Here is a 22,172-nt window from a genome sequence, read left to right on the forward strand (position 1 = left end):
GAGAGTCTTGGGGTGTCCACATTAGATATATGCAAGTCTGACATTTCTCAGACTGCACTCACAGAGAAGCCTCCTTTCACCATTTTTGCACCATCTGCAAATGTGGGGATAAGCAGTACAAGTAAAGATGGTCATGATGACAACATAATAGAAATTGAGAATGTTGCTGTGGACCAGGATGAAGGGGATATTTGTGTACTATCAGACAATACTGAGGATGATGAGAATGACAATGATATTGTTTGTGTAAGTCAGCCACCAGTGGCAGCAGTTCTTGCCTATGATGAAAAGAAAGTCATTGTGATGCCTTGGCATAAGACCAAAAAAGCCACCTCTTGGGTATGGGATTTATTTTACCTAAATCCTGACAATGTTTGTGAAGGCATCCGCTCGGTTTGTGAGGCCAAAGTTAGAAGATTTATGGGTGATAGTCATCTAGATACGTCCTCTATGTTACATAATTTCCGGCAAGTTTATGAAATTTATTTGACATAATTATAAAATTTGTTGTAATTAACACCCACATCATCAATCTCCTCATTAGTGATCAGAGGTAGTCCATCCAAAAATTTTTTTGTGGGGTCCCAAACAAAGCAAGCGCTTGAGCCACAAAAGTAGCATTTCCTGATGCTGAAGTGCTTGGTTTATTAAACTGTGCATGTTTTTTTTTATATACAACATAAGCGTGGGCAGGAGGGTTGTAGGACAATTCCATCTTGCACCGCTCTTCTTTTATTTATGTCTGTTACCTGCCTTAAGAAAAGCATTAACAACACTGTTAGCTGCCCATTGGTAGTTTGTTTTGTGGGGGCCAAAAGCAAACCAAGCACTTTATCCACAAAAGTGTCAGTCCCTGTCTCTGAATTGCTTGGTTGGTTAAACTGTGCATGTCCTATTTAATCTTTTAATAAGGACTATTTTACACCAACTGAGGATAGGAGAGAAAAGGTCATAACAGAACACCAGAATAGTTGATTGATTGATTGAATGATTGATTGATTAAAATTAACATGTGTGAGGCCTAGAACAAGAGCTGTAGTCTGTTTTACAGCAACTGAGGAAAGAAAAGGCAATAAAAGAAGAATTTTCTGTACTGTCCCCAATGCCCCAATTGATTAAAATTTTCAGAATCAAAGAATCAAATTAACTTATAACTCAATCCTTCCTTTCTTCTGATCTTGTTCTTGATTAATGAAAACATTCTTGGTTACTTTCTATGGAACCAGAAGAAAGAAGTATTCCCTATTATGGGCAAACTCGGACAAAAATGCCAAAACAATTACTGAAAGTCAAATATAATTTAGATAGATCACCAATAATTTATTATTATTTATTTATTAACAGTTTCTTATATAGCACAGCAAAATCCGTTGCGCTTTACAACTGGACACAATTAGATGACAAAACTGGGTAAAAAAAAAAAACAGTTGTAGAGGTAGGAGGGCCCTGCTCGCAAGCTTACAAACTATGGGAAAATAGGCATTGATACACAAGGATAGGTGCTATTTATTGCATAGTTGTCCACCAGATTGTAAACTTTCTTGGTGGGCTGGTGATTTCACATCACAGCAGTGATGAACCAGGGTCAGGAGGGAGGGAGAGTGAAGAAAGAAAATACGTGTGGACTGTACTGTGGGGATATTATTGGATAGGAAAACTATGAAGGTAATGTGAGCGGTTCTGGAATTTGATAAGCTTGTCTGAATAGGTGGGTTTTCAGGGAACGCTTGAAGGTTTGAAGACTAGAGGAGAGTCTTATTGTACGTGGTAGGGCATTCCTCAGAGTGGGTGCAGCCCGAAGAAAGTTCTGTAATCGTGCATGGGAGCAAGTAATGATAAAATATAACTTTTATTTTATGTCATAAAATGTATGCGAAAAACAGTGCAAGTGAAAAAATGTGTGAACAAGTTAGAGGTGAAGTAAAATGCTTAACCACTGTTATATAATTTTTTCTTCACTATCTCTAGTGTTCTTTTCAAATGTTTCAATATTAGTTACAATATGATGTTGCTAAATACCCCTTTCAAATGCTGAATCTGATACAATTGTATCTATCGGGGTTGTAACTTAAATGTGTAAAAACTGTAACTTTACTGATCTCATTAAAGGTCTAGTTTTACATTAATATTTTTAGTGCTGGCATTGTGCGCATCACTGCACCATTGTGCACCCTCTATTGATAACAATAAAATTATAGACCTATCTTATGTGCTGTATAATGTTTAATATTCGGAAAGCTTGAGACAGTCATCTATGAATAGTAGGTATTATCACCTTCCTTTATATCCACGAGTTTAACTATAAAGTAAATTATTGTCACACTACTGTGCTGTAATCCTATTGAGTGCAGCTTTACAAACCATTCACAGTCTTGATGTGTATTGTAATATTGATTCAATGTATCAGACCTTTACCACTAACTGTTCCTTGTTAATATCAATAATGATTTTCATCTGAGTGCATGGATATAGGAGACCTGGAGTAGCTGCTCTCTCTATGTATCAATGTTAGTCACATAGAAACATAGAATTTGACGGCAGATAAGAACCACTTGGTCCATCTAGTCTGCTCTTTTTTTTTTTTTTTTTTTACCATATTTTTATCTCAAACCTTATTTGATCCCTATTTCTTTGTAAGGATATGCTTATGTCTATCCCATGCATGTTTAAATTGCTCTACTGTCTTAGCCTCTACCACCTCTGATGGGAGGCTAATCCACTTGTCCACTACTCTTTCTGTGAAGTAATTTTTCCTCATATTTCCCCCCCAATCTCAGTGCATGTCCTCGTGTCCTATTGCTTCTCTTCATATGGAGAATGTTTCCCTCCTGGACTTTGTTAAAACCCTTGATATATTTGAAAGTTTCTATAATGTCCCCTCTTTCCCTTCTCTGCTCCAAACTATACATATTGAGATTTCTTAGTCTTTCTGGGTATGTTTTGTTATGTAGGCCATGCACCATTTTAGTTGCCCTTCTTTGTACAGTCTCTAATGTATTAATATCCTTTTGAAGATATGGCCTCCAGAATTGAACACAGTATTCTAGATGAGGCCATACCAATGACCTATACAGTGGCATTATTACTTTTTTCTTTCTGCTGCTGATTCCTCTCCCAATGCAGCCAAGCATCTGACTAGCCAATTGTTATGATGATATATTGTAATCCCCTTTAAGGTGACAGCGTTCTATTGATGTTTATCCATATATACTCCATAAGACAATTGCTCCAAATGATAGTAGCGCTAGGTCACATGTCCCAATGAATGAAGCTGTTATTTATTATTGTGTTTGTCTGGGCATTATGACAATAATTTATTAGCAGGGGACCATGGTATTACTCTCATACATCTTATATATCACTCATACATAGTTAACTCTATATACATTGACATGGTGTAATTGAAATGGTTTGAATAAACAGATTCCTCTCTACGTAGCCCCACTTTGCAGTCCTACTGCCATGTATCCACTACACCCGTCTCAGCGCTCTCCCACTGGCCACGGCTCCCGTCTCCGGGATCACCACACACGTATTGAGCGGGTTCTCCTGTTGTAATGCCGTCTTCGGCATTAACAAGTGGGAAGCTGCAGTTTACTTTAACAATCTGAGGTATTTCTCCCTCTCGACAGCACCACTCTGCAGCCCTAATGCAGCGCATCTCGGCGCTGTCCCACTGGCCGTGGCTCCCTTTTCTGGGACCGCACAAGTGGTTGATAGCATCTCTATTACGATGCTGTCTCCAGCATTATGGGGGTAATTCCAAGTTGATCGCAGCAGGAATTTTGTTAGCAGTTGGGCAAAACCATGTGCACTGCAGGGGAGGCAGATATAACATGTGCAGAAAGAGTTAGATTTGGGTGGGTTATTTTATTTCTGTGCAGGGTAAATACTGGCTGCTTAATTTTACACTGCAAATTAGATTGCAGATTGAACACACCACACCCAAATCTAACTCTCTCTGCACATGTTAAATCTGCCTCCCCTGCAGTGCACATGGTTGTGGCCAACTGCTAACAAAATTCCTGCTGCGATCAACTTGGAATTACCCCCTATGTGTGAATGGCTACAGCTCCACTTAGCAGTCTTATACGGCACCCATATAGTTTGGAGCAGTGCCGTTTCTTGCGGCAGGCGAGCCGGCCGTGGCACTTTATGAGGACTTTGAAACTCTCCTCCCCTCTCCTCCCGAGTGCCCAGCTTGGGGGGCGAGGTCTCACGGAATGACGCGTTTGCGTCGTGACATCACGACGCAATCTCGTCATTCCGCGAAACCCCGCCCCCCGAGCTGGGCACTCGGGAGGAGGGAGAAGGGGGAGCCAAGCCGGCCGGCGGCGGCGCCGCGCAGACGAAGGAGAGGCGGCTGAAGAGCGGGAAGTACCGTTTGAAATGTAAGTCAGTCCCTCTCTCTCTCTTTTCTCTCTCCCCCCCCCCCCCCCACCTGCCGTACTGTGTAAAATGGGGACACCTGTCTGCCGGAATGTGTTAAATGGGGACACTTGCCTGCCTTAATGTGTAAAATAGGGACACCTGTCTGCCGGAATGTGTAAAATGGGGACACTTGCCTGCTGGAATGTGTAAAATGGGGACTCTTGCCTGCCTTAATGTGTAAAATAGGGACACCTGTCTGCCGGAATGTGTAAAATGGGGACACTTGCCTGCTGGAATGTGTAAAATGGGGACACTTGCTTGCAGGAATGTGTAAAATAGGGACACCTGCAGTGTCTGCCGGAATGTGTAAAATGGGGACACTTGCCTGCCGGAATGTGTAAAATGGGGACACTTGCCTGCCGGAATGTGTAAAATGGGGACGCAGTCTGCCGTAATGTGTAAAATGGGGGCACGTGCCTGCCGCAATGTGTAAAATGGGGACACTTTCCTGCCGCAATGTGTAAAATGGGGGCACGTGCCTGCCGCAATGTGTAAAATGGGGGCACGTGCCTGCCGCAATGTGTAAAATGGGGACACGTGCCTGCCGCAATGTGTAAAATGGGGACACTTTCCTGCCACAATGTGTAAAATGGGGGCACGTGCCTGCCGCAATGTGTAAAATGGAGACACTTTCCTGCCGCAATGTGTAAAATGGGGGCACGTGCCTGCCGCAATGTGTAAAATGGGGGCACGTGCCTGCCGCAATGTGTAAAATGGGGACACTTGCCTCTTGTACTGTGTAAAATGGGGGCATGTGCCTGCCGCAATGTGTAAAATGGGGACACTTTCCTGCCACAATGTGTAAAATGGGGGCACGTGCCTGCCGCAATGTGTAAAATGGGGACACTTTCCTGCTGCAATGTGTAAAATGGGGGCATGTGCCTGCCGCAATGTGTAAAATGGGGACACATGCCTGCCGCAATGTGTAAAATGGGGACACTTTCCTGCCACAATGTGTAAAATGGGGGCACATGCCTGCCGCAATGTGTAAAATGGGGACACTTGCCTGCCGTGCTGTGTAAAATGGGGTCGCGTGCCTGCTGTAATGTGTACAATGAGGACTTTTTTTTTTTTTTTTATCCTGTGGTGGCCGTGATGATGAGATCAGATGAGGTCACGCCCATTTTAACGAGGCCACGTCCCCTTCGGCGCGCGCATGCTTTCACTCTTTATATCTATGGGGGGCGCATTTTTTTTATGTGAATGGGGGTGGGGGTGGGGGGCGCATTTTTAAATCTCGCAATGGGAGCCAAATTGGCTAGAAACGGCCCTGGTTTGGAGACAGTATTACACATAAAAACATTAAATTTAAACAGTGGTTTAGCAATTAAAATTACAGACACATTTTACATGTGTACTGCTTCCTAACGATTGTTTCGCAACATAACTTAGTCATAGGAAATCCGAGTTCTGTGTTAGGGAAAGCTAAATAGCAAGTCTCAGCCTCTCATTTGTCACTATTATTATTGAATCACCCATCATCAATTTTTGATAGAGTTTTTTTGTTTATTCAGAATATCAACTGGGGTTAAATTTAAAATAGGGAGGGTTGGCAGGTTTTATCCTATATATTAATATTACTTTTTACTACCCATGGAATTTAACCCTTTCAAATCTTTTATAGACGTTTTCTATTGGTTAGATTGTGTAGATAAAATGTATTTATTATACAGTTTGGTTTGACAAAATGAAATCATTTTCCTCACCCAATGCTCCTGGGCTCTATTATCTTAGAACCACTCCTTCTCTAATAAAGTGTATAACCATGAACCCTTCACGTGTTAATTATGTATAAATATAAGTGATTGTGAATTATGTTTTTGTGGTTATTATTAAATTATACTGTGTTATTTGTGTATTCTTATACATAGTGTCTGAGTAATAAAATATAAATCAACTGGTGCTCGTGAATCCATTACAATAAACAATTAATTGTACTTTATGTGCAACTATTATATATGTTGCTCAAAAGTACATTACATAAAACAGATAAATATAAAAAATAAGTGTCCACACATACACATTACTTTCTATGGGGTCATATAGTTTATTAAACTGCCTTCCTGTTTGCTACTGTAGTGCCACTCTGATTCCTAAATGTGCCCTGTGTTTGTATCGCCCATTGCTGTTGCTTAGCTTAGTCAGCTAGCTAGGTCGGGTGCAACCTTTTGGCCCAAGCTGAATGAAAGCAATATTGTGAGCTGAGAGGTAGTCAATATTGACTGGAAATGACTGTTATTGAAGTCAATCATACTGTAGGAACAAAAAAACACCAAAACGACTTATGCGATTTTAGCTGTTTAAAACTAGTGAGGGTGGTTTGGGCAAAACCAAAACACAAAGACTAATTAGAACAAAAAACAAAACATGGAGGTCGGCGCACATCTCATCTCTACTAATAATATTCATAAAAATTTACACTAGGAGCTTTGTTATTGTTTGTAATACAAGATTCTCTCTAATAAACACCACAACATAAAAACTCAGTGTTTGTACAGATGTTACTTACACTTACAAGAGTATATATATATATATATATATATATATATATACACACTAATGTAGATGCCGGGGTGCCTTCCCAAAGAAAAAGTATACCAATATCCTTAAATGAAAGGAGAGGCGGGACTCATCCGGTCTTAAAGATGAATAAAAAGGTGTGAATAAATTGCACCATTTCTATTCATCTTTAAGACCGGCTGAGTGCTGCCTCTCCTTTCATCTACGGATATTGGTATAGTATATATATATATATATATATATATATATACAGTTCCAAGTGTCTGCACTCTCCAGTACACGTAGCAATGATGAGGTGCTCCAATAAAGACAAAAGCGGGCAAAAATATAAAAAATGTAGAATATAAAATATAAAATATTCCACTTAGGCACCAATGTTCAAGCAGGCATTTATTTACTTGCAAACACATGATAAAATGAGAAGCATCAAGTCGACGTTTTAATTAGCATCAAGTCGACATTTCAATAGCAGCAGTATGATCCATTCACCAGATCACCATCTGAATGGATCATACTGCTGATATGTCCTGATGAAAATTCTTAGGGGATTGAAATGTCGACTTGATGCCTCTGCATTTTATTATATGTTTATGAGTAAATAAATGCCTGCTTGAACATTAGTGAGTGCCTAAGTGGAATATTTTATATTCTATACTTTTTATATATATTTATATTAGAGATATTCCGTCCCGAGCCCGGATCCGAGTCCAGCTCGGGACTTCCCGCCAGACTGGGAAACCAGAATGAGGCAAAATGTCATCATCCCGCTGTTGGATTCTTGCGGGTTTTGGATCCCATATAAACAGCCACGTGTTGCCGCCATTTTCTCTCCGGACTTGGAGAGTGAGGGAGACAGACCTCTGTCTCTCTCTGTGGGTGGTGGCGTCGGGTGGGGTTAGTGTGTGCTCTGTAGGGGTGCTGCTGCAATCGCTGTGGTGTACCTGTGCTGTGTTAGGGGTGCTGTCCTAGCTGTCACTGGTGTTTCATGTGCTACAGCTGTACATGGGTGTTGCTGTCCTGGCTGTCACTGTGTTGTGCAGGGGCACTGTCCTCCTGTATGCTGGAAAATGTAGGAGTGCTGCTGGCACTGTATGTTGTAAAAATTCAGAGGTGCAGTTGCTAAAAATTAAAAGCACACTACTTCTGTATGCTTTAAAATAAAGGGGTGCTGCTGGCCCTGTATGTTGTAAAAATTCAGGGGTGCAGTTAAAAATTAAAAGCACACTGCTCCTGTATGCTTTAAAATATAGGGGTGCTGCTGGCCCTGTATGTTGTAAAAATTCAGGGGTGCAGTTAAAAATTAAAATCACACTGCTGTATGCTGTAAAATATAGTGTGTTGCTGTTCAAATAACATTACACTGGCCCTTGTATGCTATAAAAAGTCAGGGGTGCAGTTAAAAATTAAAAGCACACTGCTCCTGTATGCTTTAAAATATAGGGGTGTTGCTGGCCCTGTATTTTGTAAAAATTCAGAGGTGCAGTTGTTAAAAATTAAAAGCACACTGCTGTATGCTGTAAACTATAGGGGTGTTGCTGTTCAAACAACATTACACTGGCCCTTGTATGCTATAAAAACTCAGGGGTGCAGTTGTTAAAAATTAACAACTTTAAAATATAGGAGTGCTGCTGGCCCTGTATGTTGTAAAAATTCAGAGGTACAGTTGTTAAAAATTAAAAGCACACTGCTGTATGTTGTAAAATATAGGGGTGTTTCTGTTCAAATAACATTACACTGGCCCTTGTATGCTATAGAAGTTATGGCCTGCAGTTGTTAAAAATTAAAAACACACTGCTCCTGTATGCTTTAAAATATAGGGGTGCTGCTGGCCCTTGTACGTTATACAAATTCAGGGGTGCAGTTAAAAATTAAAAGCACACTGCTGTATGCTTTAAAATATAGGGGTATTGCTGTTCAAATTAAATTACACTGGCCCTGTATGTTGTAAAAATTCAGAGGTGCAGTTGTTAAAAATTAAAAGCACCATACTGTATGCTGTAAAATATAGGGGTGTTGCTGATTAAATAATATTACACTGGCCCTGTATGTTGTAAAAATTATGGGGTGCAGTTATTAAAAATTAAAAGCACACTGCTGTATGCTGTAAAATATAGGGGTGTTGCTGTTCAAATACTGTAATATTACACTGGCCCTGTATGTTGTAAAAATTCAGGGGTGCAGTTGTTAAAAATTAAAAGCACACTGCTGTATGCTGTAAAGTATAGGGGTGTTGCTGTTCAAATAACATTACACTGGCCCTGTATGCTACAAAAATCCAGGGGTGCAGCGAAAATCAATGTACACTGGCCCTGTCTTGTATGCTGTAATAATTCTAGGGTGCAGTGAAAATCTATGTACATGGCCTTGTCTTGTATGCTGTAAAATTACAGGGGTGTTGTGAAAATACAGGGGTGCTGGCACTGTCTGCGGTTGTGATGTCTAGGCCTGACCTTCACAACACTGTATGGGAAGAGGAGGCTCCTACCACCATTTTCACGCCCCCTAAAAGTGCTGGGAGGAGCACCGCCAGTCCAGTTGTAGATATTGAGATTGAGGATGTCACTGTAGAAGTACACCAGGATGAGGAGGATATGGGTGTAGCTGGCACTGCAGAAGAAGTTGACGATAAGGATTCTGATGGTGATGTGGTTTGTTTGAATAAGGCACCAGTGGAGACAGTTGTTGGCATTGGGATGAAAAAGACCATTGTCATGCCTGGGCAAAATACCAAAAAAGCCACCTCTATTTTGTGGAATTATTTCTCCACAAATCCGGACAACAGGTGTCAAGCCAACTGTTGCCTTTGTCAATACCTAATAAGTTGGGGTATGGACGTTAGCCAATTAGGAACAGCCTCCCTTATAAGTCACCTGCAGCACATTCATCATAAGTCATTGTCAAGTTCAGAAACTTTGGGTAATAGCATAAGCAGTCCACTGACACCTAAATGATGTGGTTTTGTTTGTTTGAATATTATTTCTCTGTGAGGATGAGGACGCAAACACTAAAGTGGGGGGATCTGAGGATGAGGACGACATCATGCCACTGTAGAGCCAGTTTGTGCAAGGACAGATTATTATTGGTTTGTTAAAGTGTGCATGTCCTATTTATACAACATAAGGGTGGATGGGAGGGCCAAAGGGCAATTCCATTTTGCACGTCTTTTCTTTGCCACATCATTCCAGGGGTGCTGCCCTATATAGGGTGCTGCCCCTCTGCCCTATCAGTCCCGGGGTGCTGTTGTCTGTCTGCTGTGCTGTGTAAGTCTCCAGGGGTGCTGCCTATGCTGTGTAAGTCCAGGGGTGCTGCTGTACTTGATCCTAGGTGTAAATCAAAGCCTAGAGCAGATATGAAGCAAGCTTCAACATCAAACAGATTTGTGAAAACTAGCCGCAAAGGTAGAAATGGAAATTGCCAAAATGTTTTTAAATAAAGCGGGGAGAGACCACATTTGTGGCCGAAGTCAATGTGACTCAGAAGAGACTGAGTCATAATCCAGCGCAACTGCTGGAGAGGTAAACGTGATGTTTTCTGCCGGAGCATTAGAGAGAGGTTCTTCTCAATTATTTCATGTTAGGGACTCACTCAAATGAATGGCTCCAATTAGTCAACCTTAATTTTGATTTATTATTGATGTTCCACATTTTGGGATTATTTATTTAGAAGATGCGCATTTGTTGTACAGGGATCTTCTTTTTCTAAGGGCTGCGTAGGGTTATCGCAAGACCTCACGGTGTTAGAAGAACAAAGTTTCAGTGGTCTTGCATTGCATCAGCTTTCCATTGCACTGCAGCACTAGATGGGCCAGAAGCTCCTGTGAGGCACAAACAGTTACTGACTAAGGCCCAGTATGGAGGAAGATGTCTGGCTTGCCAGGCTGAGGCATGCTGTGGGCACGGAGGTTAGCATTGCATCCTCCCACAGTCCTACTTATAGTATGAAATGAGTTTGGACTGTAGAGTGGTAAGCTCCACTAGGGCAGGAGCTCAGTAACAAAAAAATTTACTGCACAGTAGTCGTGTTTAGTACTTTACCGAACTCACCCAAACTCAACTTGCCCCATCCGTGGCTGCTGTGGAGGCTCAGGAGAGGCTGCTAAAACATCTAAGGGGCTACTTTATTCTAAAATAAAATATTAATAAAATAAACAAGACACACGCATGCTCACATGTGTGTTACTGGGACACACAGGTATGCTCACATGCATGTAACTCGGAGCTGTGATATCTGGGAGCTGTGAAAAACAAAAATAAGGCACCTGTCACAAAATATGTAAATAAAAAAGCAATAAAAAATGGAAAAAACCTATATATTATTATTATTATCATCCTTTATTTATATGGCGCCACATGAGATCTGCAGCGCCCAATTACAGAGTAAACAAATAGGCAAAACATGAAGACAGTAACTTACAATTCAATACAATATAGGACAAGTACATGGTATATAAACATCAGTAAACAGCACTGAAATAAGTATCAGGGTTGCAGAAAACCGAGGAGGATTTGGCAGTGTCGCACACAGGGGGGGTTTCCGAGCACCTAGAAACACCCCCTCCACATTATTAATGGCTGTCTAGCGTCCTCTGCAGCCTGCTGTCTTCCTGGTGGCACTTGTAAGTTCTTAATAAAAGTTTACTTTATTTTAATTATAGTACATATATATCCATGTGCATACATATGTACACATGTATATACATACATATAAGCAAACACATATATATCATATATATACGTATATATACGTGAACTGTATGTATATATATATATATGTATGCATGTTTAATATGCTATGTGTGTGTGAATATATATATATATATATATATGTGTGTGTGTGTGTGTGTGTGTGTGTATATATACGGTATATATATATATATATATATATATATATATACACACACACACACACACACACACACACACACACACTAGTTTTACGGACCCAGCATACACTGGGTCACCTCAGTCCCCACCCCCGTGCTTGGCTCCACCCAGTTCTGGAACCCCCCCTGCCCCATGCAAAGTCGGCGTTTGCCGCTGGATTTGGTGTCATCAAAGGGAGTATTGAAAAGAAGATAGGTTAAGTAAGAGGCGTACAGGCACATGAGGGAAGCGGGCTCTGCTTACCTGCTTACATTCTATGTAATTATTTACATTAAAAATGTATTGTATTTACATTACAGTTCAGCACTGGCGCCAATCGTCCTGCTATTTGGGTTGATGCTGGCATTCATTCCCGTGAGTGGGTCACCCAAGCTACTGCCCTGTGGACTGCACACAAGGTAATTGTCATCTGCAACAAATTAACTTGAGTTGGATAAATCATGCCAAGGTGTAGAAAAGGGCTCTACATAATTATTATGTTCACATATTGGAATCATTCAGATGTGGATAAAGTAACAGCTCATGCAGCACAGTACCGATGTTCAGTACTTTGCATCAGTCCTTTGCACATGTGCCGGATCCGTACTGTGCATGTGCAGTTTGGGTCTGTGACGGCGGTCGCACTACGGCATCAGACTGTCAGTGATTGACAGTCTGATGCAATTTTGGGGCAGGGAGGCATGTCACTGCCGTTGCAGGGGAGGGACGAGTCCAGGATCTCCGTCAGAGGATGGAGATTTCCTGGCCTCTAGGTGGGATTTGCTTGAGCTGTCTTGCACTTTCCTTGGGTCACACAGCCACCCGATAGTGCCGGGGAAGATACAATACTGCATCCTTGAATACAGTTCGGAACAGTAATGCAGCATGAGGCGTGACACCTCCTGCTACATTACGATATTAGAGCTATCTCTGCGGCTTCTATGTAAGCAGCAGTGATAGCAACTCCAACCACTTCCGAATGACGCCCATTGTTTCACTGCCTAGCAACAGTGATTACCGTAGCAACGATACCCTGTAAATAGGTTTTAATTAAATGATGATATCAATATACTATGCTATACAACAGAAACACTAGAAAGGTAAATTATCCTAATATTGATATTTAAGTAATGTACAAGGGGGGGTCATTCCGAGTTGATCGTTCGCTAGCTAGTTTTAGCAGCCGTGCAAACGCTATGCCGCCGCCCACTGGGGAGTGTATTTTAGCTTAGCAGAAGTGCGAACGCATGTGCAGCCGAGCTCTGCAAAACCAGTTTGTGCAGTTTCTGAGTAGCTCTGAACCTACTCAGCGCTTGCGATCACTTCAGCCTATTCGTGTCCAGATTTGACGTCATACACCCGCCCAGCGAACGCTCAGCCACGCCTGCGTTTTTGCAAACACTCCCTGAAAATGGTCAGTTGACACCCAGAAACGCCCCCTTCCTGTCAATCTTCTTGCGGCCGTCAGTGCGAATGAAAACTTCGCTAGAACCTGTGCAAAACAACAAATACCTTTGTACCTGTACATCGCGCGTGTGCATTGAAGTGCATGCACAGAAATGCAGATTTTTAGCCCGATTGCTGCGCTGCGAACAACGGCAGCTAGCGATCAACTCGGAATGATCCCCAAGGTCTGATGTGCAGGAATGGGAAATAGCAGTCAACAGCGTTTTTCAACATTTTGTTTACAAAGTCAATCAGGATTTTTAGGTGGAGGGGTTCCAAAATATAAATAAATAAATATATATATATATATATATATACTGCTATAATTTCCACCTGTTGTCTATTCCGTTTGCACAACAGCATGTGAAATTGATTGTCAATCAGTATTGCTTCCTAAGTGGACAGTTTGATTTCACAGAATTGTGATTGACTTGTAGGCCCTACACACTGGCCGATTTGTTTGAAAGATATGAACGATCTCGTTCATAAATGAACGAGAACTCGTTCATATCTTTCAGTGTGGAGGCTCCAGCGATGAACGATGCGCGGCCCTGCGCTCGTTCATTGCTGGTCCCAGGTCGGCTGGGCCATATTTGCCTGCACTTCAATGGAGCCGCGTGACGGGGGGAGTGAAGAAACTTCACTTCCCCCGTCACTGCCCCCCCCGCCGCCGGGTCGCTCGTCAGCCGTATCCGCCGTCGGGCAGCTCGGCGGCGGATCGGCCAGTGTGTAGGGCCCTTTGGAGTTACATTGTGTTGTTTAAGTGTTCTCCTTATTTTATTGAGCAGTGTATATATATATATATATATATATATGAAACGAAATAGAGGAGATGGCGCCAAGGGAGTTATATCAACGCCCTACCTAAAAACGGACCCTTACAGTACTCTCCGGATAAATTACGTCAGATAACAAATACTAACATAAAAATTTATAAAAACAACATATAAACCCGACACAAATGTTCATAAGTATACAGAGTTGATACATTTACATTTGTCGCACAATTTGAACAATCAGTTTGTAGTGATGAGGAAAAAGCGTAGATATATCACTACGATTTCCTCCTTCTCCTTATTGTAGATTCGGAGGTAACATCAGATAATAGATAGATAAATAACCCAACGCGTTTCGTCTTGTTCCAAGACTTCATCAGGGGTAAAATCTACAATTGTAGAATAATAAGTCAAAACAAATACATAGCAATAAGTATCTTACACTCACATATAACATGACATATTGGTATCAAAAGAACATGACATAGCAACATGAGGAGGAAAACAGAATAAATAACATGAAGAAAGAGGAAAAAAGAGAACCAAAAAGCACAGGTTGTGAAAAACATACCTCTTCATTTCAGAACATATTGTCAGCACATAAAAGGTCATTCAAAGATGTATGAACAACGTTTCAATATTTCAATGGGACTTGGTTGATACAGCGAGGACCATACCTAATTAAAAAACGTTTAATAACCTTTATTAATTAAAGGACACTTTTTGTTCAATTAGGCAGAGATTGGGATTAATCCAATGGAATGGCACATACCTCATCAGCTTGAGTCTGACATTCAGATATTCGAATACGGGGAAGATTCATATGTGTATAGAATCTAACTGGTTCACAAGCATAAGGAAACTAATAAATTGATTAATTGGGTATTAATTATAAGAACACCTATGAGTTCATAAATAGACCCCTATCTTATTTTGACACACATAATTATAAAAATTCTGGTATCATTAATGTCTGATCACTAATGAACAGATCTCATGACTAACCCGTGTGGTTTTTATATATGATACAGAACAAAGCCACAGAATTGGCTATAACAAACACCAATGTTACCACTATACAACGATCCTCTACTAAATGATCTGATTATAGCCAGCCATTTATTCATATTTGGAAAACCCAGGACTAATTGTATTAACCATCAGTATAGTGAACCCACATGATATCTTTATTAGGGAAACCCATACTTTATGGACGGTATCACTGATCTATGATCGAATAATTCAAACAAATTACTCAAAGTGCTACCCACAGGGGGTGTAGTTCATTAGTGCCAATCATTAAAGAAATCTCTATAATATAGCACATACCTCATCGGTCAGCAGCTTGAACCTGACACTCAGAGACTCAGGAGTGAAGGCAATTCAAATGGGTATAATGTCTAACCAATTTAGAACACGTGGTAGACCTGGTAAATTAATTGGGTTGATATCAATTAGACCATCCATTAAAGTACCAGTATGGTACAAAGAGTTCCCACCCCATGGAGAAACAAATACTTCTTTCACTTAGTAAGGGGAAGATCTATTAACTATAAAAATTATATAAGTGAGTGTATAACTCATACAACTTAGTTTCATATTCATGAATAAATCTGTCATATTTATATAGTGAATCACTTTTCCCTTTATAAAGGGTGGTTATCAGGTCCAATGCCTCATTATACAGAGACTTGGCTGTCAGCACTGCACTACTGGAGGGTAAGGTTTTGTTTTTACAATAGAATATTATCTGCTGAAACATCAACTTTGAAAGTGGTCCTATTTATTAGAATACACTTTGTACCAACTATATGTATTTAATTGACTGGTTAACCACTAATCATTTATAAATGTAATTCTTTAAAGAGTATATGATATGCACTAATTATATATATTCACTATATAAATATGACAGATTTATTCATGAATATGAAACTAAGTTGTATGAGTTATACACTCACTTATATAATTTTTATAGTTAATAGATCTTCCCCTTACTAAGTGAAAGGAGTATTTGTTTCTCCATGGGGTGGGAACTCTTTGTACCATACTGGTACTTTAATGGATGGTCTAATTGATATCAACCCAATTAATTTACCAGGTCTACCACATGTTCTAAATTGGTTAGACATTATACCCATTTGAATTGCCTTCACTCCTGAGTCTCTGAGTGTCAGGTTCAAGCTGCTGACGATGAGGTATGTGCTATATTATAGAGATTTCTTTAATGATTGGCACTAATGAACTACACCCCCTGTGGGTAGCACTTTGAGTAATTTGTTTGAATTATTCGATCATAGATCAGTGATACCGTCCATAAAGTATGGGTTTCCCTAATAAAGATATCATGTGGGTTCACTATACTGATGGTTAATACAATTAGTCCTGGGTTTTCCAAATATGAATAAATGGCTGGTTATAATCAGATTATTTAGTAGAGGATCGTTGTATAGTGGTAACATTGGTGTTTGTTATAGCCAATGCTGTGGCTTTGTTCTGTATCATATAGAGAAACCACACGGGTTAGTCATGAGATCTGTTCATTAGTGATCAGACATTAATGATACCAGAATTTTTATAATTATGGGTGTCAAAATTAGATAGGGGTCTATTTATGAACTCAAAGGTGTTCTTATAATTAATACCCAATTAATCAATTTATTAGGTTCCTTATGCTTGTGAACCAGTTAGATTCTATACACATATGAATCTTCCCCATATTCGAATATCTGAATGTCAGACTCAAGCTGATGATATATGAGGTATGTGCTGTTCCATTGGATTAATCCCAATCTCTGCCTAATTGAACAAAAAGTGTCCTTTAATTAATAAAGGTTATTAAACGTTTTTTTAATTAGGTATGGTCCTCGCTGTATCAATCAAGTCCCATTGAAATATTGAAACGTTGTTCATACATCTTTGAATGACCTTTTATGTGCTGACAATATGTTCTGAAATGAAGAGGTATGTTTTTCACAACCTGTGCTTTTTGGTTCTCTTTTTTCCTCTTTCTTCATGTTATTTATTCTGTTTTCCTCCTCATGTTGCTATGTCATGTTCTTTTGATACCAATATGTCATGTTATATGTGAGTGTAAGATGCTTATTGCTATGTATTTGTTTTGACTTATTATTCTACAATTGTAGATTTTACCCCTGATGAAGTCTTGGAACAAGACGAAACGCGTTGGGTTATTTATCTATCTATTATCTGACGTTACCTCCGAATCTACAATAAGGAGAAGGAGGAAATCGTAGGGATATATCTACGCTTTTTCCTCATCACTACAAACTGATTGTTCAAATTGTGCGACAAATGTAAATGTATCAACTCTGTATACTTATGAACATTTGTGTCGGGTTTATATGTTGTTTTAATAAATTTTTATGTTAGTATTTGTTATCTGACGTAATTTATCCGGAGAGTACTGTAAGGGTCCGTTTTTAAGTAGGGCGTTGATATAACTCCCTTGGCGCCATCTCCTCTATTTCGTTTCATATTTTCACACATTTAGTTCCTCCTAACAGGGAACTTAGAGGATACAGGCAGCCAAATAATTAATTAATTTTAGTGTTTTATTTGAAATAGCGCAGTGGGAGAGTAATTCTTGTCATATATATATATATATATATATATATATATTAGTGAACACATCCGGCACTCAATGTAGCAGAATAAATGCCTGGGTGCCCTCCTGGAAATCATACAGTAGCATATCCTTCCCCACCTGTGGCTTAGGTGTATGCGGCAAAGGAAAAAAGGCGGCACTCCAAGGTCTTTGTTAAAGCTTGTATTCAAATCAAGGTGCAAACAGGACAAACGTGTTCATGGCAATAAAAAGACATGGCAGGCTTACGACGTTTCAAGGCATCAAGCCTTTTCCTCACCTGAGGAGTGCCGCCTTTTTTCCTTTGCCGCATACACCTGAGCCACAGGTGGGGAAGGATATGCTACTATATATATATATATATATATATATACACAAATAAATAAATAAATAATCGGTCAGCTGCAGAAACATCCCTTGCGTGTGCGTATGACAAAGGTTATAAGAAAGATAATGAAACTCTGAAAATGACAACATTAATGTGAAAAACAGCTTTAGTCATTCCTGAGCTGAATTATTTGAATGTCAATTTTATTGCTTTGCCTACGAGTATTAATCTTCTTCTTAAAGCTTGCTTCTGACTATGGGAAAGATGCATCTGTAACGTCGCTATTGAACAGTTATGATTTGTTTCTCCTGATTGTCGCAAACCCTGATGGATATGCATTCTCACACTCATCAGTAAGTGTCACGTTCTGAGTGTTAGCATTGTTACTAATATATTCATTGAATATAGTGTTACGAGTTTAGCCTAATCATAATATTGTGCATTATTCTACAGAATAACAAAAATGTTGTAAAAGTATATTTTGTATATAGTAATACCTGTAAAGGTTATTTATAAAACTTTTATTATGTCATGATGTTATACCTACCAGAGATGTTGCGAATTCATGTTACTTTATCTACTTATTCTGAATGTTATTCTGTTTTATTAGGACCGTATGTGGCGCAAAACCCGGTCTATTAATAGCGGTAGCGGTTGTGTTGGTGCTGACCCCAACAGAAACTGGGATGCAGGATTTGGGGGTAATTTTTAGTGTTAAAACCAATGACCCTATTCATTGTAATCACTTAACAGCAAATATTTTTTTTCCCCTACATTGAGTTTTCTGATTTTAGACCTGCTTATTTTTTTGCTACATTTATTATTTATTATTCACATTTTTTTCACATAGAAAAAAAAGTGTTTTTAAAAGTTAATAAAAATATATCTCATAAAAACTGATAATCTAAGTATAAGGGGTACATTTACTAAGATTTGTATTTTGTTGAGAGTAATCAAGCTGGTGGTCGCTCAAACACAGGTCACGTTTTCAAAGTCAAACATGGAAATCTACTATTAGTCGTGTTTTCTGGATTGTGTTTTCAATGGTGTATGTAATCGTGTTTTTTTTCCATGTTATAGTTGAGTTTGGTCAAACACTCCCATAAATTGCTGAGTTGAGTTCAGTCTGTGCTTTGCAAATATGAAATTGTTCCGGTCTGTGTTTGCAAAATATGAGTGGTCGTGGAAGACGCTTTCAAACATTTTTCCATTGGTAGAAAGTGTCACAGAGCCTTATACTATATATACTCCCCAAACCGTCTGGACCTCATGGGTATAGTCAGAGGAGTTGAGAGGAGACTGCAGGCAAGCTGGTGTGTTGGTGAATTTAGGTTTTTGTGATTACTGAGTGCTGAACTTTGAGTACTGTATAAGTAGTCTTGTCATCTTTGTTGTCTTGTTTATTATTAGTCTGTGTCACTTTTCTGTTATTGTTTTTTTTTTTGTATTTTGTCAGTGTTTCTGTTTGTGTGTCTGTGGGGTATGTGCTGTTATTGTAGTAGAGGACTGTATTTGTCTTTATATTTTTGTGTTCTGTGTTGGGAGTCAGGTGGTTAGAAGGGGATGCGGTAAATTTGCCGGCTGTCGGGATCTCATCGATCAGAATACTGATGCTGGAATCCCCACAGCCGGCAATACCGACAGCCGGAATACAGGCACTACAGAACTATTCCCACTCCTGACGAGTGCACTGAGCCTGCAAGGGGACTCTCTGCGCTCTCCCCACTGCCGGCATTCCCGTGGGTGGGATGCCGCTGTCGGGATATTGACAGCCGGCATCCCGTCCGCCAGTAAATCATACTGAATCCGTTAGAAGTATGTCAGGGATAGAGGTTAGGGTGGCTGCATGTGTTCATCCCCAGGACACAGACAGCATTGGGATTCTGACAACCAGACCAGCCAGAGAAGGAATACAAAAACTGGTGAATATAAAGTTTGCCTTCCAGGAGAATCTGGCATTGGTGACAGAGGTCACGAGTCACCACAAGCAGCTATTTGGGTGTAAGGCTGCCTGTGTTTATGCCTGCAAGAAGAACCAGATTATGGGATTGTGTTATTGCTGCTGCAGTGAATTGTGGAGGACCTATTAAGCAGAGTTGCCAGAAGCGCTTCCGCAGCATTAAGAGGGGGTAAAGGCTACAATGTCCAAGGAGGCCAAAGCTGCACACCAAACGGGGAGAGGCTCACCATATCAGGCAAATCACCTAGAATATGAAGAGACCCCGAAAGTTCTGATACCAGATGAAGTCATGTACAGGGCACAAATGAGCTCATGCATCCTGGTGAGTTGTTTTCTTCCTCTCATTGCACCTGTATTTGTTAATGTTGTGTCAGGTATAATGTTTTTAATATGCTATCTAATTTTGTTTACATTGTAATGTGATGCAGGGTTCAATATAGGGTAGCAGTTACTATAATTATTGTGTAAATAGTTTGTTTTTTTCTTTAAAAAAAAAACATATTTTATTTTTGTATTTTTTTTTGTTTGTTTGGGACCAGGAAAAGAGTTGGGTATAGTTACAGCTCAGAACTTGTTTGAATTGTCTGTTTCAATACTTTTTGTGTTGTTTATGTAAGGTGATATCCTCTCTTCCACTCTCACCCCCACCACCATTTTTTTTTTTGTAGCCTTAAACTGTGATAATGCAGGTTTGGCATAGTCTGGGTTTCAGGGCCTAATAATACCCCTTTCAGACCACCACCTATGAACACGGGTTATTAGCACATGAGCGCGCATAACCCGTGTTCAGGTTCTGTCTGAAAGGTGCAAGGGTTGAAATACCGGGATGAGCGACCTGGTATTTCAACCCTGGTCGCGAGCATTTGTACAACAGATGTAGTTACATCTGCTAAGGGGAATTCACCAGTTTTTACACTATTTAAAATACATATATGATACAGCTGGTCATTATATGTGATTTGCAAATTTTTTTTTTGTATTGCATACCTTATCAGCAATATGTGAAAGCAATATGGACTTTAATTACATTTATATTCACAGCACCCCATAGCATCTCCAAGACTGGCCTCAAGGCAACAACTCAGTGATGTGGAGGAAGAGGCTAGTAGGTGCATGCTCCAATTCTTCATCCAACATAGGGGTCTGTTTACTAAGCCTTGGATGGAGATAAAGTGTATGGAGATAAAGTACCAGACAATCAGCTCCTAACTGCCATGTCACAGGCTGTGTTTGAAAAGTGACAGGAGCTGATTGGCTGATACTTTATTTACACTTAATCTCCATCCAAGGAGGTGGTTTAAAAATAAGAAATGAGGTAATAGTATATAGCTGGCACTGCATAAGGGTAAATATGATACCGGACCACTGAGTCTTACTGCTGCAGTCCTAGGGCATCATACGCGGTATCATATTTACTCTTTCATTTGGTTCACTTAAAAGATAACGAATAACCAACAAATCCATCGTCAGAGGAATGTGTTTATTAAAAAATGTAAAGGTAGTTCATACATAATTATGTATCAATGTTGTATTAGAAATTAAAGAGAAAAGTGATTTTAAAACACATATGTGTTGGGGTTGCGTTTATGTGACCGGCATCTGAGAATCCCGCTGGTCGGAATGCTGGACAACAGGGACTATTCCCACTTTGTTGCACTTGCCCCCCAGCCGGCCATCCAACAGCTGGGAATCCGCCATCGGTATTGTGACCGCCGGTATACATACCCAACCCTATGTGTTGGGCTATGACTTCTAATGTGTTTTTGATTAAAAATATCCTTATCAGATATTATATGGGATAAGGTTTAAAATAGAAAATACAATAAAAATATATTAACAAATAAAATATATACACTGTAGAATTATGTGCACAATCACACTGGTGATTTGGGTTGCAATATTAGTATTTTTAGTCATTTACGCACACAACAAACTTATAAAAAATGCTATGTCCGGGATGTAATGGGAGCCGAGTTTAGCATCTGGAAAAAATGCACAAAGTCAGACATTAAAATTTGCAACTTTTTCCTGGAACTCGGTCAGTGTAATGGTATGCCTCTTTTACGCTCGAAATGCAAAGCAGATCCGACTTTTTTAGACCAACTGGAAAGTGTCTGTAATTTTAACAGTTGCACAGTGATAGAACGTTACCCATTGGCACCCAAATGTCCCATGATTAAACCAACACACCCTTAATAAACCCCAGTACTCCAGGACGCACAGCTTATACTGATTTAAATGA

General features: G+C 39.9%; 1 protein-coding gene and 2 long non-coding RNA genes across 3 annotated transcripts in view; 2 read left to right on the top strand and 1 right to left on the bottom strand.

Annotated features, from left to right (window-relative positions):
* The window catches only part of LOC134932379 (carboxypeptidase A2-like), a 233,040-nt gene that overhangs the window by 148,426 nt on the left and 62,442 nt on the right, over nucleotides 1–22,172 (top strand). Inside the window, exons 6-8 of the mRNA XM_063926750.1 lie at nucleotides 12,134–12,232; nucleotides 18,213–18,323; nucleotides 18,581–18,671. Of these exons, the coding sequence (XP_063782820.1) occupies nucleotides 12,134–12,232; nucleotides 18,213–18,323; nucleotides 18,581–18,671 (301 nt within the window). The remainder of the gene's footprint in view (nucleotides 1–12,133; nucleotides 12,233–18,212; nucleotides 18,324–18,580; nucleotides 18,672–22,172) is intronic.
* LOC134932380 (uncharacterized) overlaps nucleotides 1–22,172 on the bottom strand; it is a 206,224-nt gene that overhangs the window by 17,585 nt on the left and 166,467 nt on the right. The window lies entirely within an intron of this gene.
* Nucleotides 16,843–17,430, top strand: LOC134932381 (uncharacterized). The gene is made up of 2 exons (XR_010179340.1): nucleotides 16,843–16,999; nucleotides 17,182–17,430. It is a non-coding gene; the product is annotated as an uncharacterized LOC134932381 (long non-coding RNA).

Source organism: Pseudophryne corroboree, chromosome 6 (assembly GCF_028390025.1).
Source record: "Pseudophryne corroboree isolate aPseCor3 chromosome 6, aPseCor3.hap2, whole genome shotgun sequence".
NCBI classification, from domain to species: Eukaryota; Metazoa; Chordata; class Amphibia; order Anura; family Myobatrachidae; genus Pseudophryne; species Pseudophryne corroboree.